The sequence below is a fragment of the Ovis aries genome, chromosome 7 (assembly GCF_016772045.2).
Source record: "Ovis aries strain OAR_USU_Benz2616 breed Rambouillet chromosome 7, ARS-UI_Ramb_v3.0, whole genome shotgun sequence".
Classification (NCBI taxonomy): Eukaryota; Metazoa; Chordata; class Mammalia; order Artiodactyla; family Bovidae; genus Ovis; species Ovis aries.
Window position 1 is genome coordinate 41,596,808 of NC_056060.1, and position 13,373 is coordinate 41,610,180.

Genomic DNA, 13,373 nt, shown 5'->3' on the forward strand with positions numbered 1-13,373 from the left:
TCGCATAGATACTTGCAATTGGTGTGCCCACTGGAGGAGGGGAGCTCAAGAATGGGAGGAGGTAAGCTCAAGGGCTTCCTACTCTACTCTCTAGACAACACTTCCCAAGAAAGCCTTTCAAGAAGTGTTTCTTCTAGATTAAGTCCTTCATTACAGTCTAGATCTCACCTTCTCCTTCCTTTTTAGGAACTTTGCCTATTCATCTTGCTCTCTAGATTCTTCTATCTCTAACCACTGGATCCTTTTCATAAACATCCTGTTTAAACTTTTTTTGTCCCACATAAAAAACAATCAATCAATAGCCAAAAAACAGAGAGGTAGAAGACAGGTAGGAGAAATATCACTAACCTCAGATATGCAGATGACACCACCCTTATGGCAAAAAGTGAGGAAGAACTAAAGAGCCTCTTGATGAACGTGAAAGAGGACAGTGAAAAAGTTGACTTAAAGCTCAACATTCAGAAAACAAAGATCATGGCATCTGCTCCCATCACTTCATGGCAAATAGATGGGGAAACAGTGGAAACAGTGTCAGACTTTATTTTGGGGGCTCCAAAATCACTGCAGATGGTGACTGCAGTGGTGAAATGAAAAGATGCTCACTCCTTGGAAGAAAAGTTATGACCAACCTAGACAGCATAATAAAAAGCAGATACATTACTTGTCAACAAAGGTCCGTCTAGTCAAGGCTAGTTTTTCCAGTGGTCATGTATGGATGTGATAGTTGGCCTATAAAGAAAGCTGAGAGCCAAAGAATTGATGCTTTTGAACTGTGGTATTGGAGAAGAATACCTACCTCCAATACCTGGTATTGGAGAAGAGTCCCTTGGACTGCAAGGAGGTCCAACCAGTCCATCCTAAAGGAAATCAGCCCTGAATATTCACTGGAAGGACTGAGGTTGAAGCTGAAACTCCAATACTTTGGCCACCTGATGTGAAGAACTGACTCATTTGAAAAGACCCTGATGCTGGGAAAGATTAAAGGTGGGAAGAGAAGGGGATGACAGAGGATGAGATGGTTGGATGGCATCACCGACTCAATGGACATGAGTTTGAGTGAACCCCAGGAGTTGGTGATGGACAGGGAGGCCTGGCGTGCTGCAGTCCATGGTGTTGCAAAGAGTCGGACATGACTGAGCGACTGAACTGAACTGAGAAGACAGACAAACCCACCATCAACTCATTTTCTTTCATCTACTGTTCTATCTTACTCCCCTCTTTCACAACTGAATTTCATAAATAAATTTATCTTTCAAACCACTCCAATCTGGCTTCACCTCTAGTATTTTTAAATTATCCTTTTAAAGTAGTCAAACATACCGAATTTCAAAGATTTCTTTAATGTAACTTCTCGGCAGTATTCTTTCTCAAACTTTCCTTCTGTCTCTTAATGTTCTTTATTATTCCTTTGCCATTTCTCTTAGGATACTAGATTTTTTAATTTAAGGGAGAAATTTCAGGAAGCTGTCCTAGACCTTCCTCCCACTTGGAAATCTGTACAATATAGAAATTGCCATATATAAAACTGAACTCACCTTCCTTCCCAAATTTGATCTTACTCTAGTATTTCAATCTCAACAAGTGGCACTTTTATATCTATTCAGCTGTTCAAGTAAAAATTTGGGAGTAATCCTTTTATCAGGCTCCACCCTCAAGTCTACATTTGGTCACCACTCTCTCATATAATTCTTGAATTACTTCACTTTTTTCCATCCTTGCCCTACCATCCTACTATAAAACATCAGTATCTCTATTCTGGATAACTTCAAAAGTCTCTTAAGAGGACGTGAGGAACAAAATCATCAGTCTAAAGTCAGAGATCTTAAAAAAAAAACAAAGGCATATCTGATTATATCACTCCCTTACCCTTTAATGGCTTCCACTGTCCTTAGATTAAAGCTCTCAATTTTTTTTTACTAGAAATTTCTAGTTTATAATCTCATCTCCCACCAAATTTCTTCCTTTTTCTCTGCTCTAACAGACTAACTTTTCTTTAGTTCCTAAAGCATACCATGTTCTCTTATCACTAGGCTTTCAAACATGCTATTATTCCTTCTGTTCAGAATACTTCTGATCAGTCTCTTAATTACTATCTCTGTATTTAATCCTTCAGATTTCCAGCTTACATACTGCTTCCACAGTGGGTCCTTTCCTGTCTCAAAAAAATGCCTGCATAGCACCCTGTATTTCTCATTCCATAACAGTTATTACACTTATAAACTGTTTGCTGGTGATTTCTAAATTCCCAGGGAGACCATTCTGGAAGCTCTCTGAAGACAGGGATTATGTTAATGTTATCCACTGTTGTTTTTTCAATTACCTGGAACAAGCTTTTGCATTTCAAGGACTAAAAAGCATGGTGATATCATTAAACAGAAATACACAATTCCAAAGTAAGAGTAGATTTAGGAAACCTGGCAAAATATTGTGGGGAATGAAAGTGGAGTTTGGTTGTTTTCACAACCAGTAAAACATTAATTGGGGAATCAAGTAATATGCTATATTTAAGCAAAAACAATTTTAACAATTTTGATTTTTAAGAGATTAAATTAATTAATTATTACAAGTCTGCAAATGATGGTTTAAATTTTAAAATATCTTTATGACTGGGTTATTTAATATTAAAGTTCATTTAACATTCAAGAAAATATTTACAGGGTACCTTACTACATGACAAGATTATGTTATATACTAGAAAATGACTAGTTGGTAAAGACTGTTTTAATGACTATTTCTATTGAGTCCATTTATAAAAGTGATGGTATATTAACTAAGAGTAGGTTCTAAAGTTGGTTTGCCTGAATCCAAACCCTGGTTCCACTACTTCCTAGGCATATGGTCTTGGGGAAATGAAATTACTTGTATTCCTTCTTCTTATATGTAAAATGGGGATCATAATAGTACCTATTGCAAAGGACTGCTCTGAGTATTAGATGAATTAACATGGAAATTATTTAGCCTAATATTTGGTGCAGAAAGACTACCCAATGACTGTTAGTAGTTATCATGATACTTAATAATTTAAAACTTAAGTTCATGAAGTAGAAAATTTCCTTCAGTAAGTTACAACACATAAAGTTTAGTTCTATAGTCTTACCAGAATTGAAGATAGAGGTATAAAGGGAAATAAAGGCATAAGAAAGAATGAAGAGACAGAAATAAAACAGAATATAAAAGGAGAAAAAGATACTGGTAAATAAATACACTTGTATTATATAGAGAGAGGCATAAACCTGACAATGGGCAGGAAGTCCCTAATTCCTGATTTAGAAGTTGCATTGTTAAATATATTCAAATAATTCTACAATATTTTCAGAGAAGAAAGCTAGTTATGAATAGCTCTGTATGTAATTATCTAAGAAATAATAATTTTTAATACTTATTGGAAAACATCTTCTATGGGAACTTCAGCTTAATTAAAAAAAATTATTTGTATCCTGTTAACGATCTGTATTGGGGAAGGAAATGGCAACCCACTCCAGTATTCTTGCCTGAAAAATCTCGTAGACAGAGGAAGCTGGTGGGCTACAGTTCATGGAGTTCCAAGAGTCAGAAACGACTGAGTGACTAAACTACTACCAATCATCTGTAAACAGAGAAACTAAAAAAATGACCACATGGATTCCTAAGGAATCTCTTTGGTGACAAATGACATGGTACAAGTGCTCTGGCTAAATTTTCATTCTCTTAGTCCAAAGCAATACTCCTAGAACCTGTATTTCCATGGAAATAGATATCCTTTTTCTTTAGAGAAGATCAAACTCTCACAATAGAAGCTGAGGTCTAAAAAGAAAACACTTGTGGATTTCTGGGAAGATAAAGGCACAGATCTGATTCTAGCTGTAGCTACCACTTAATAACCTTAAGTAAATAAAATGATATGGTGCAAGGAAGAATCATAATCTTAGTTCCTTCTCAGAACTAGGATTAAGAGAAGTTATCAATTGGTAATTATATGCAGAACAAGTATAGCCTTCATTGATAATTAATCTGTCACTAAATCTATTTTAACTAACTTAAAAGACTGAATTAAGAAAACAAACTCTAAGGCCACATTAAACATTTGTTTTCAATTATCAGATTGCAAACATTCTTTACCTCAAAGTCATCATCGTCTCCTTCGGTGTAATGGGCATGGTTGTCTGGATTATTCACTTTGTCCAACAGTTCAACTGCCAGGGCCCTAGACAGACCTGGCTGCCCTACAAATGTATGCTAAATGAAAATAAAACAAAACTTCATGAGTATGCACTTATATCTATGGCTTATAGAAACTGTTATTTGTTCTTTTCCATTTAGTAACTATCAGAGATAAGCATATGGAAGCCTACCAGTGCTAATGAATTACAGTGTATTATAAAAATATTAATGAGATAATCCATAGTTAAATATTATAAAGCTAAAGAACTATTGTGAGGTAAGTTCATAATACGAATAATTTCTCTATGTAAAGTTAACCAATCCATATTAGGCTGTCAAATTACAACCTTGGCTATAACAATGACATTTATTACACATGTCATTTATGCACATGAAAATAAATACTGTGGTACAGTCCATATCACAATAAGAAAAAAGCATGTATATTCTATGCTTACATATATTTAATTCAACAAAATTATGCTCAATTAACCTCCAATTAAAATAAAATAAATAAATATAAATTTAAAAATAAATAAGATTATATTATATAGAAAGACATAATTAAATTTTATAACATTTAAAAAAAGTTTTCTTGGATTGTTATAATCAACTTTTCCTAATATAAAAGTATTTTATAAATACATACACAGGAGCATTCTATAAATTTACATAAGAAACCAAAACAGAGAAAATCAATTAATTTTAGATGAAAGCAACATTTTAAAGAGTTTTCTCCAAGGCAGGGGTGGGCAAACTACAAACCATGGGCAGAATCTGGTGTACTGCCTCCTTCTGTGAATAAAATTTTATTGGCTATTAAAGCCATACCCTTCATGTACTGGCTATGGTTGCTTTTATGCTACCATGGCAAAACTGAGGAGACACAACAAGACTATATGTCTCACAAAGTCTATAATACACACTATCTGGCTCTTTACACAATGCCTGCCTACCCCTGCTGTAAGAGATCACTAAGACTTTTATATTAAAACCCTAAGTGCTGTTGTTCCACTGATATGCCTAACTAATGCATGACTATAGAAAATACTCCTATAAATTCAATGACTTACAGTCAGAAGTCTTTCAGCGGTTGGTCTTTTTTTGGGGTTTTTGGTTAGTGCTATTTTGACAAAATTATGGAATGTTGATGACCTTCAAATAAAAAGAGACATGTACAAATATATTTCACTAATATTAGTTCTTTTGTGTTACTAAATTAACTTACAAGCAGTCAGAAAGACTAAAACATATGATTTTTTCCTTAGGCCTCTTAGCTCTATGTAAACCAAAAAACTACACCCAAAACAGAGTATTTCCTTGGAAAATATACCAGGTTCATCTGTTGAGTAAAACACAATTAGTGAACAGAATACTAATATATATAACCTCTAAAATGTACACTAAAAGCTAGAAATGGGTAGGTGTGTCATCTATAACGTTAATAACCTTGTGTTATAACCACTTAGGAATCAAAATGACCTTTTCTCACTGCTTAATTTATATGATATATAAATGTTTTGCTACACCCAAATTGTTAGGTGGCATCAAGGTAGGGTGGGTAATTAAACAGACTATTTATACCTTTAAAAAGTCACTGAATTTCTTAGGAACAAGGGAAAAGAAGAGGGAGTGACCTTAGTAACCAAGAGTTTCCTGCCACCTGTATTGATGAAATGGGGAAAAGAAGACATATAGGAACCTGGGAATTCCCTGCCAGTACAGTACAGTGGCTAGGACTTGGCACTTTCAGGGCCATGGGCCTTGGTTTGGTCCCTGGTGGGGGAACTAAGATCCTGCAAGTTGTGTGGCATGGACAAAAAATGAACTAATAAAAAATTAATTACTTAATTAAAGGAATTGTATTTTGATTATGAATTAATGACAAAGAGAGCTATTGTACCATTGCCAAGATTCCACGGGAAGAAAGACTAGGCAAGAACCAAAAAGAATAACCTTAGTCATTACCAATGACAGTAATGGAAAAGCAGTTCTCTTTAGAGAAATCAAATCACTACATTACATTGGTAGTTTGTGGCCCTCATATCATGGAGTGAGAAAGTACCTAAGACTGGCAAAGGTACTTCAACGGTAATAACTGTTCTGGAATCTCACTATGAATGTAGCTATTTTAGCTAACAGTCATTCATCCTTGAATGAATATTCAGTCATTCCTGCCATAAAGTCCTCCAATTCTAGTTGCTTAGGAACTTAGGTTTACAAGGAACAAGAGAAAACAAAACAAAACAAAACAAAACAAAACAGTGTCAATACAAAGGAATACAGCTAGCAGTAGGATATAAACTCCTTAACTTCTACAGTGTGATTTGCCTTTCATTCCTGGTACTATCCCCAGCATGGCCTGGCTCCTAAATAATACTATGCACAGGCAGGCCAACGAAACATTAAAAAAGTAGTTTAAAACTTTTTTGGGGACAGGCCTTTTAGAATCTGAAATAATATATGGATTGTCTCTCCAGAAGAAAATGAATACATGTAAAGAATTCCAGGGGATCACATATCTCCCAAGAAGATAAAGAATTGCTAAATTTAAGAATTTGGAAACTTTTATTCGTACAATAAGTTTCTCTTATAAATGTATGGGAAGACATTACCAGGAAAATAATTTTCAATTTTTATCATCTAATTGAAGACATCCTTATGGACTGTAAGAACAGGCAAGTTGTTTTACTTTGTATGAGAAAACATTAGGATGCAAATGAGTAATAACTGTTTGAATGTTAGGGAAAATAGGCAGAGAAAAGCCAATGATGATTGATTTTAATTGTCACTGTATTTGGGAAACCATGTCCTATTACTTCTCATGAAAGTTAACATGTAATTAGTGGAAGTAAAGGAATACAGGCAAAATGCGTCTCCAAAATCTTAATGTGTTCATTTTAGATCATTTCCTCACTACATCTCCTATTCAAGCTGCCAAAGCAGTACATTATAATGGAATACTGACCAGGAAATAAACCTAGATCCTTGCCATAGCTCTGCAAATAAATTAGATAGGTAACGTTAGGGAAACTGTTTAATGCTCTGAGCTTCAACTTTACCATCTTTAAAATAAGGGAATTAAACCTCTGTCTCTTTCAGCCATAAAATTCTATAAATCTACATATCTATAACTCACCATTTTGTTTTGTCCTTTAGTTTTGGAGGTTGAAAATTACTTTTTGACATTAAGAAGAGGGCCCTGGAATAAACATTTCCGTTAAAGAGCAATACAAAACACTTTTATTATTACATTCAATAATCAGAATCAATTCTGCAATGAATTTATGCAAGATTATTATGTAAGTGGGTACTCAAGAGTTAACTGATATGGAATATGGAAATTAATGTTTTATATTTTGGATACCTTATGGAAAATTTCTCCTGGCTCTAGAAAAGATATTTATATTTCCAACAAGCTCTTATTCACAAGGCAAAGCAACTAAACATTTGAGAAGGTTTTTACTACCATACTGTTACATATATAACTCGTATTATATCTTAAGCATAAGTCTATATAATTGTGTATCATTGTGTTAACACACGGATATACTACTCTAAGATTAGGCTGCATGTTTAGCCTCTACAATTATTTTGGGTGAATAGGCAAATTATATCCACTTCTGTGTTTCCCCTTTTCAATGAAACAGAAATCAACCTGCAAGAGGACTTTCCTTCTCCACGAATTAACCTTTGACCAATCTTTTTAAGGGACTATGGGGGTAGAAGACTGAAGGATTTTAAAAGGAAGTTTTATTTCAGTATTTCCTACAAAACTCCAATGTTTTCAAGCAAACTCCTTAGTCTTTTTTATTAAATACCAAAGATCTTTTCTTTTTAAAAATTAAATGATTCATATATAAAAGAAAATTGAAGAGAAAAAAAGTCTATATTCCTCTCACCCTATGACATTATTTTAAATCTGCTTTTCTTTTCAGTCTTTATCTAAATATTAACCAATTACTAAATTATTATAATAGGCAACATTATATTCTGCTTTTTTCCCTGATAATCAATTTCCCATGCTGCTTTGGTTTATATATATATGTATTAGCTGCTCTTATGACTGCACATTTAGATTTTCCCCCTGCAAGCCTGAAGCAGATTCTTAGACTTTTCCCGAATTATTTCCTAAGTGTAATTTTCACAAGTGTAGAATCAATGCAACATTTGTACTGTTCATAACAGATAACATCCAAATTATTTTCCTAAAGATCTGTACTTATCAGCATTCCAGCTAAAAGCAGGTATCTTTTAACTTATATATCTTTTTTTTTGGTGTTGTTATTATTATTTTTTTAATTGGAGGCTAATTACTTTACAATAATGTGGTGGTTTTTGCCATACACTCACATGAATCAGCTGTGGGTGCACATGTGTTCCCCATCCTGAACTAACTTATATATCTTTAGGTACTTGTGAGGTTCAATAGTTTACCATGTTTCTCTAGTATCTGATACTTGCTCATAAACAATTTATCTTTTGCTCTTAGAGTCTTTGAATGAGTTACCTATGTAATAAATATCAATAATTAATATTATATATTGGGAGAATACTTTCCCCTATTCTGCTGATTTTCTTTTTAACCTTTACTGTTTACATTAAAAATTTAAATTTTGGCCCAATTTATCTTTTCCTTCAAAACACTAAAAATCCCTTCACAGTCTCTCAAATATTTTTTCTAAGATAATATACTCTAAAATATAAATGATTATAGTAAGCAACTACCTCTTCATCATTCCTAGACAAAGTATAAAGAAACAAAAGCAAATGAGAACAGAAATAAAAAACTCATCTGCATTCTACTTGTTTATAGTTCTACTTAGGACAAAAAAAGAAATGTTTTCAATCAATGGAAGAATAAAAAAAAGACTTAAAACTTTAAAAATGATAACTGCTATATCCTAGTATGTTTATTAAAGGAAATTTGTTTTAAGGAAAAGTTTCAGACAGACTCTGTGTTGTGTTAGAAAGAACAACAGATCAAGTTTTAGATAAGATTATTCCTACATCTCTCAGAATACTTTTATTATTTCAATATACTTTAAAATGAGCTCGGAATACCCAGGTTGTCAGTACTTCACTCTCCCTGAAGACCTTACTACTAACTCCATAATTGTAAATACTGAGAACACCTCATGGGATGAAGATCAAACATAGGTGGTTGGAGTTCTCCAAGTTCAATTGCTGTTATTCCTACTGCCCAGATATCACAGAGTTGGTTGTAGCCACCATTCTTTTCTACTGCTGCAACTTCCGGGGCCATCCTAGAAGGAATCAATAAATATAACATTTTTGTTTTTAAAAAATTATATGAAATTTGTTCTTTTGTTATATTCACTAGACTTCTTGGAAGGAAAGAGGCTTAGAGGCATTTACTAGAAAAGAAGAAACTTTACTATTAACAGAAAAAAACTCAATAAAGACCACATATACATACATACACACGCTTCTAAAACTTTGGTTCTCAAAATCTTGTGAATACTGTTTTATAGCATGGGAAAACAAAAAGACCACCGAAATCTCTGTGAAGGTCAGAGAAAAGTTCCCCAAAGGGGGTGAGACTCACAGAATAAATTAGCAGGGAGTTGAGGGGGGTTGAGGCACCTGGACTCTTTTAGTCAGAGGAAACAAATACGAATGCAGGGAAACAGGCCAGCACAGAACACACAGAGAGAGGTGACAGGACACTGCTACTCAACGTTTGATCTATAAGTGGACACAGGGCCATAGGCAGTTTGCTATCAGTCTCCGGTAAGTACAGAAACCGAAAGTAAGTATTCTTATCCAGATAAATGGTCATTTTTTTAAAAGCAATTTATTTTAAATTTATTTTATAAAAGTATCAGTCTGTGGTGGACAAAATATGAAAACAAAAGTCATTCATCACAGTTTGAAAAGGTCTAGAAAGTACTTGGAAAATAAACCTCAGAGACAGAGGCTAGATAATGAACGGTCTACTGATTATATGAGAAAGATTAGACTTTACTGTGAAAATGGAAAATTTAATTATGATATAAAACTCATGGCAACATGAAGGATGGTGTGAGAGGAAGTGAAATCAGAATCAGGAAGATGAATTAGAAGACTATGTGAAAAATACGAGGGGGAAAAAAAAGGATGTTTCAAAGGCAGTGGCAGGGAGGATAGAATCAAGGGGCTGACTGAAGAGACTGAGTATAAAATTTCTGTGGATACTGAAGTAGTGCCATTACCAAACAACTGCTGAAAATATACAGGACTGAGGGTCAACTGAGCAGCTGAGTTGGAGTTATCTGTTTGGGAGTCGCTGTGCATACTTAATCGATTACTCAGTCGTGTACAACGCTTTGTGACCTCATGGACAGTAGTCTGCCAGGCTCCTCCGTGCATGGGGTTTCTCCAGGCAAGAATACTGGAGTGGGTTGCCATGACCACCTCCAGGGAATCTTCACAACCCAAGGATCGAACCCAGGTCTCCTGCATTGCAGGCAGATTCTTTACCATCTGAGCCACCAGTCAGTGGTATATGAAAATGGCATCTAAAGTTATAAAGTATAGATGATATTACTCAGGATTTTTGAGTGTTTATTATTTTTAAATTAATTTATATTTATACTGAATATTCACAAGGTAGAAGTCACTTTTATGTGCACTTAGGTTACAGAAACTTATATGACACAGCATCTCTCAACTTAAGTGTGTTTAAGGATATAATGAAAGCAGTGTTCTAGAAAGATTATTTTGTCAGTAATTGGAAGGATATAGTAGAAGCAGGAGGGCTGGTAAACACTAATGGTAGGATAGGATGCATGAATTTTAACAACATGCAAATGAAATCCTAGATTAAAACAGATGCAATATCAAAAGAAAGGGTAATAAAATGACACGAGATTATAACACAATTTTTTTTTGAAAATCTCCCACCTATGAGACCTCCCAACACAGCATCTCAGGGACAGCAGGAATTATTGGCACTTTAACACAGGAAACGCTGGACATGGAAAATGAGTATCAAAGTTCTGTAACCCATCAGATCTATGGTAGTGTCAAGGAACCTGAATGTCTCTAGGCTTCAGTCAAGTACAAATTGTATTACTAAGCATCAATGTTGTTCACTAATCTTAAAGAGAGGAAATGGACAAAATTCAATCATAATAATATCTTACCAATAAGGGGTGCCAATGAAAGATTTTCTCTTTGCAATAGTAGCTGTTATTTTTGCAGCTACACCAAAGTCAGCTGATGGGGTAAAAACAGAACAGAAAATTTTAGTTTTCAATAAAACCACCAACATTTCTAAATTTCATCCTCAGAGACATCATTATTAATAATTCAGATAGCAATACTTAGAGAAATGTATATAAATTGAATATAAATATAAATTGAATACCTAAATCCCTTCCTGTTTAGTTCAAAACATAATCATTATAAGAAAATAATTTACTGGCATTTTATTAGAATGAAAACACACTTTATTAAGAACAAAGTTATTAAAAACCTTTTCATTACAAGTAACTTAAGTTGGGAAAAAACCATCCACCTGGATTCCTTTTATTCTAACACAACTAGGTTAGTATTTCAGTGCTGTTTTTCTGGAAAATAATTTTTAGGAATTTGAAATAACATACCTAATTTTACATCACCATGATCTGTCAATAAAATATTTGCACCCTAAAGCAAAAATACAAATGCTATTTAGTATCATAAAATTCCTTTCAATAAAATTATCAATTTAAACAGTTTATTATTATTTTTTTTATTGACGTACAGTTGATTTGCAATGTTGTACCAATCTCTGCTATACAGCAAAGTGACTGAATAATACACATACAGACATTTTTAAAAATATTCTTTTCCATTATGGTTTATCAAGAACTCACTGTACTATATAGTAGGACTTATTGTTTATCCACTGTATATATAAGAGTTTATACCTGTGAATCCCAAACTTCCAGTCCTTCCTCCCCCCATCCACCTTTCCCTTGGAAACCACAAATCTGTTCCCTGTGACTGTCAGTATTAAACATATTGAGTTTAAATTAAGTTAAACAGACTTACTTTGATATCTCTATGCATTTTGCCTTTAGTATGCAAATAGGCAAGACCCTGAAGTTAAAAAAAAAAAAAGTATATATTAGCAAAACTGCAAACTTCACACCTAAATTTCTACTTAAATTCTTATTGAATAAGAAAAACCAGAATGTCCTTTTTCTGAGGGGAAAAAACCTAGACGTGTTTCTTTTTACTAATCAATGTTTACTAAATTTTAAGATTTTTGAATTCATTTTCTGATAAAAACAAGAAATACTTTACTGTAACATCACCACCACAATCAAGATAATGAACATATTCATCACTCCCAAAAGTTCCTTCCATATATAAACACTGATATACTCTGTCGCTATAGATAATTTTAAAAGTTTCTAGAGTTTTATGTAAATAGAATCATACAGAATATCCTTTTATCTTCTTTAATTCACAATATTAATTTGACATTCCTTGTTAGTGTGTTATCAATATTTCATTTTTTTATTACTGACCATTCTACCATACATTTATTACAGAATTTATTTATTCACCTGTTGACAGATATTTGGGTTGTGAGTTGTTTCCAGCTTTTGATTATTATGTAGAAACCCACTCTAAAGATTTATGTCAAGTATTTGTATGATTTTTCCTTCTTGGGTAAATAACTTAGATATGACTGGGTCATATGGTGGGTACAAGCTTAAATTTCTAGGCAACCACCAAATGGTTTTCCAAAGCAGCTGTACAATTTTGCATTGAAACTAGCAGTGTATGAGAGTTCCAATTAACTCACATACTCACCAACTTTATGAGGGTCAGTCTTTTTAATTTTAGCCACTCTAACTGGTATGTAGTGGTATCTCATTGTGGTTTTAATTCACATTTTTCTAATAACTAATGATATCAAGCATATTTCTTATATCCTTATTTGCCATCTATACAGCTTTTGCTGAAACATCTGTTCAAATCTTTTATCCATTTGTTTAATTGGTGCTTTTCCTATTATTTGTTTAGTTTTGAGAGTTCTTTATATACTCTAGAAACAAGCCCTTTATCAGATTTATACTTTGCAAATACCTTTTTTGTCTTTTTATTCTCTTAATAGTATGTCTTAAAAAGCAGAAGTTTAAAATTTTAACAGTCAAATTTGTCAAATTTTTGTTTATGGATCATGATTTTTATGTTTGAAAAGGCTTTTATTAACTCAAGATTGCAAAATTTTC

General features: G+C 33.4%; 1 protein-coding gene across 1 annotated transcript in view; it reads right to left on the reverse strand.

Moving 5' to 3' along the window:
• Positions 1–13,373, reverse strand: part of MAP4K5 (mitogen-activated protein kinase kinase kinase kinase 5) — a 114,413-nt gene that overhangs the window by 47,127 nt on the left and 53,913 nt on the right. The window contains exons 6-12 of the mRNA XM_027971724.3: positions 12,181–12,228; positions 11,751–11,793; positions 11,289–11,361; positions 9,276–9,407; positions 7,280–7,342; positions 5,214–5,295; positions 4,099–4,215 (exon numbers count right to left, since the gene is read on the reverse strand). Of these exons, the coding sequence (XP_027827525.1) occupies positions 4,099–4,215; positions 5,214–5,295; positions 7,280–7,342; positions 9,276–9,407; positions 11,289–11,361; positions 11,751–11,793; positions 12,181–12,228 (558 nt within the window). The remainder of the gene's footprint in view (positions 1–4,098; positions 4,216–5,213; positions 5,296–7,279; positions 7,343–9,275; positions 9,408–11,288; positions 11,362–11,750; positions 11,794–12,180; positions 12,229–13,373) is intronic.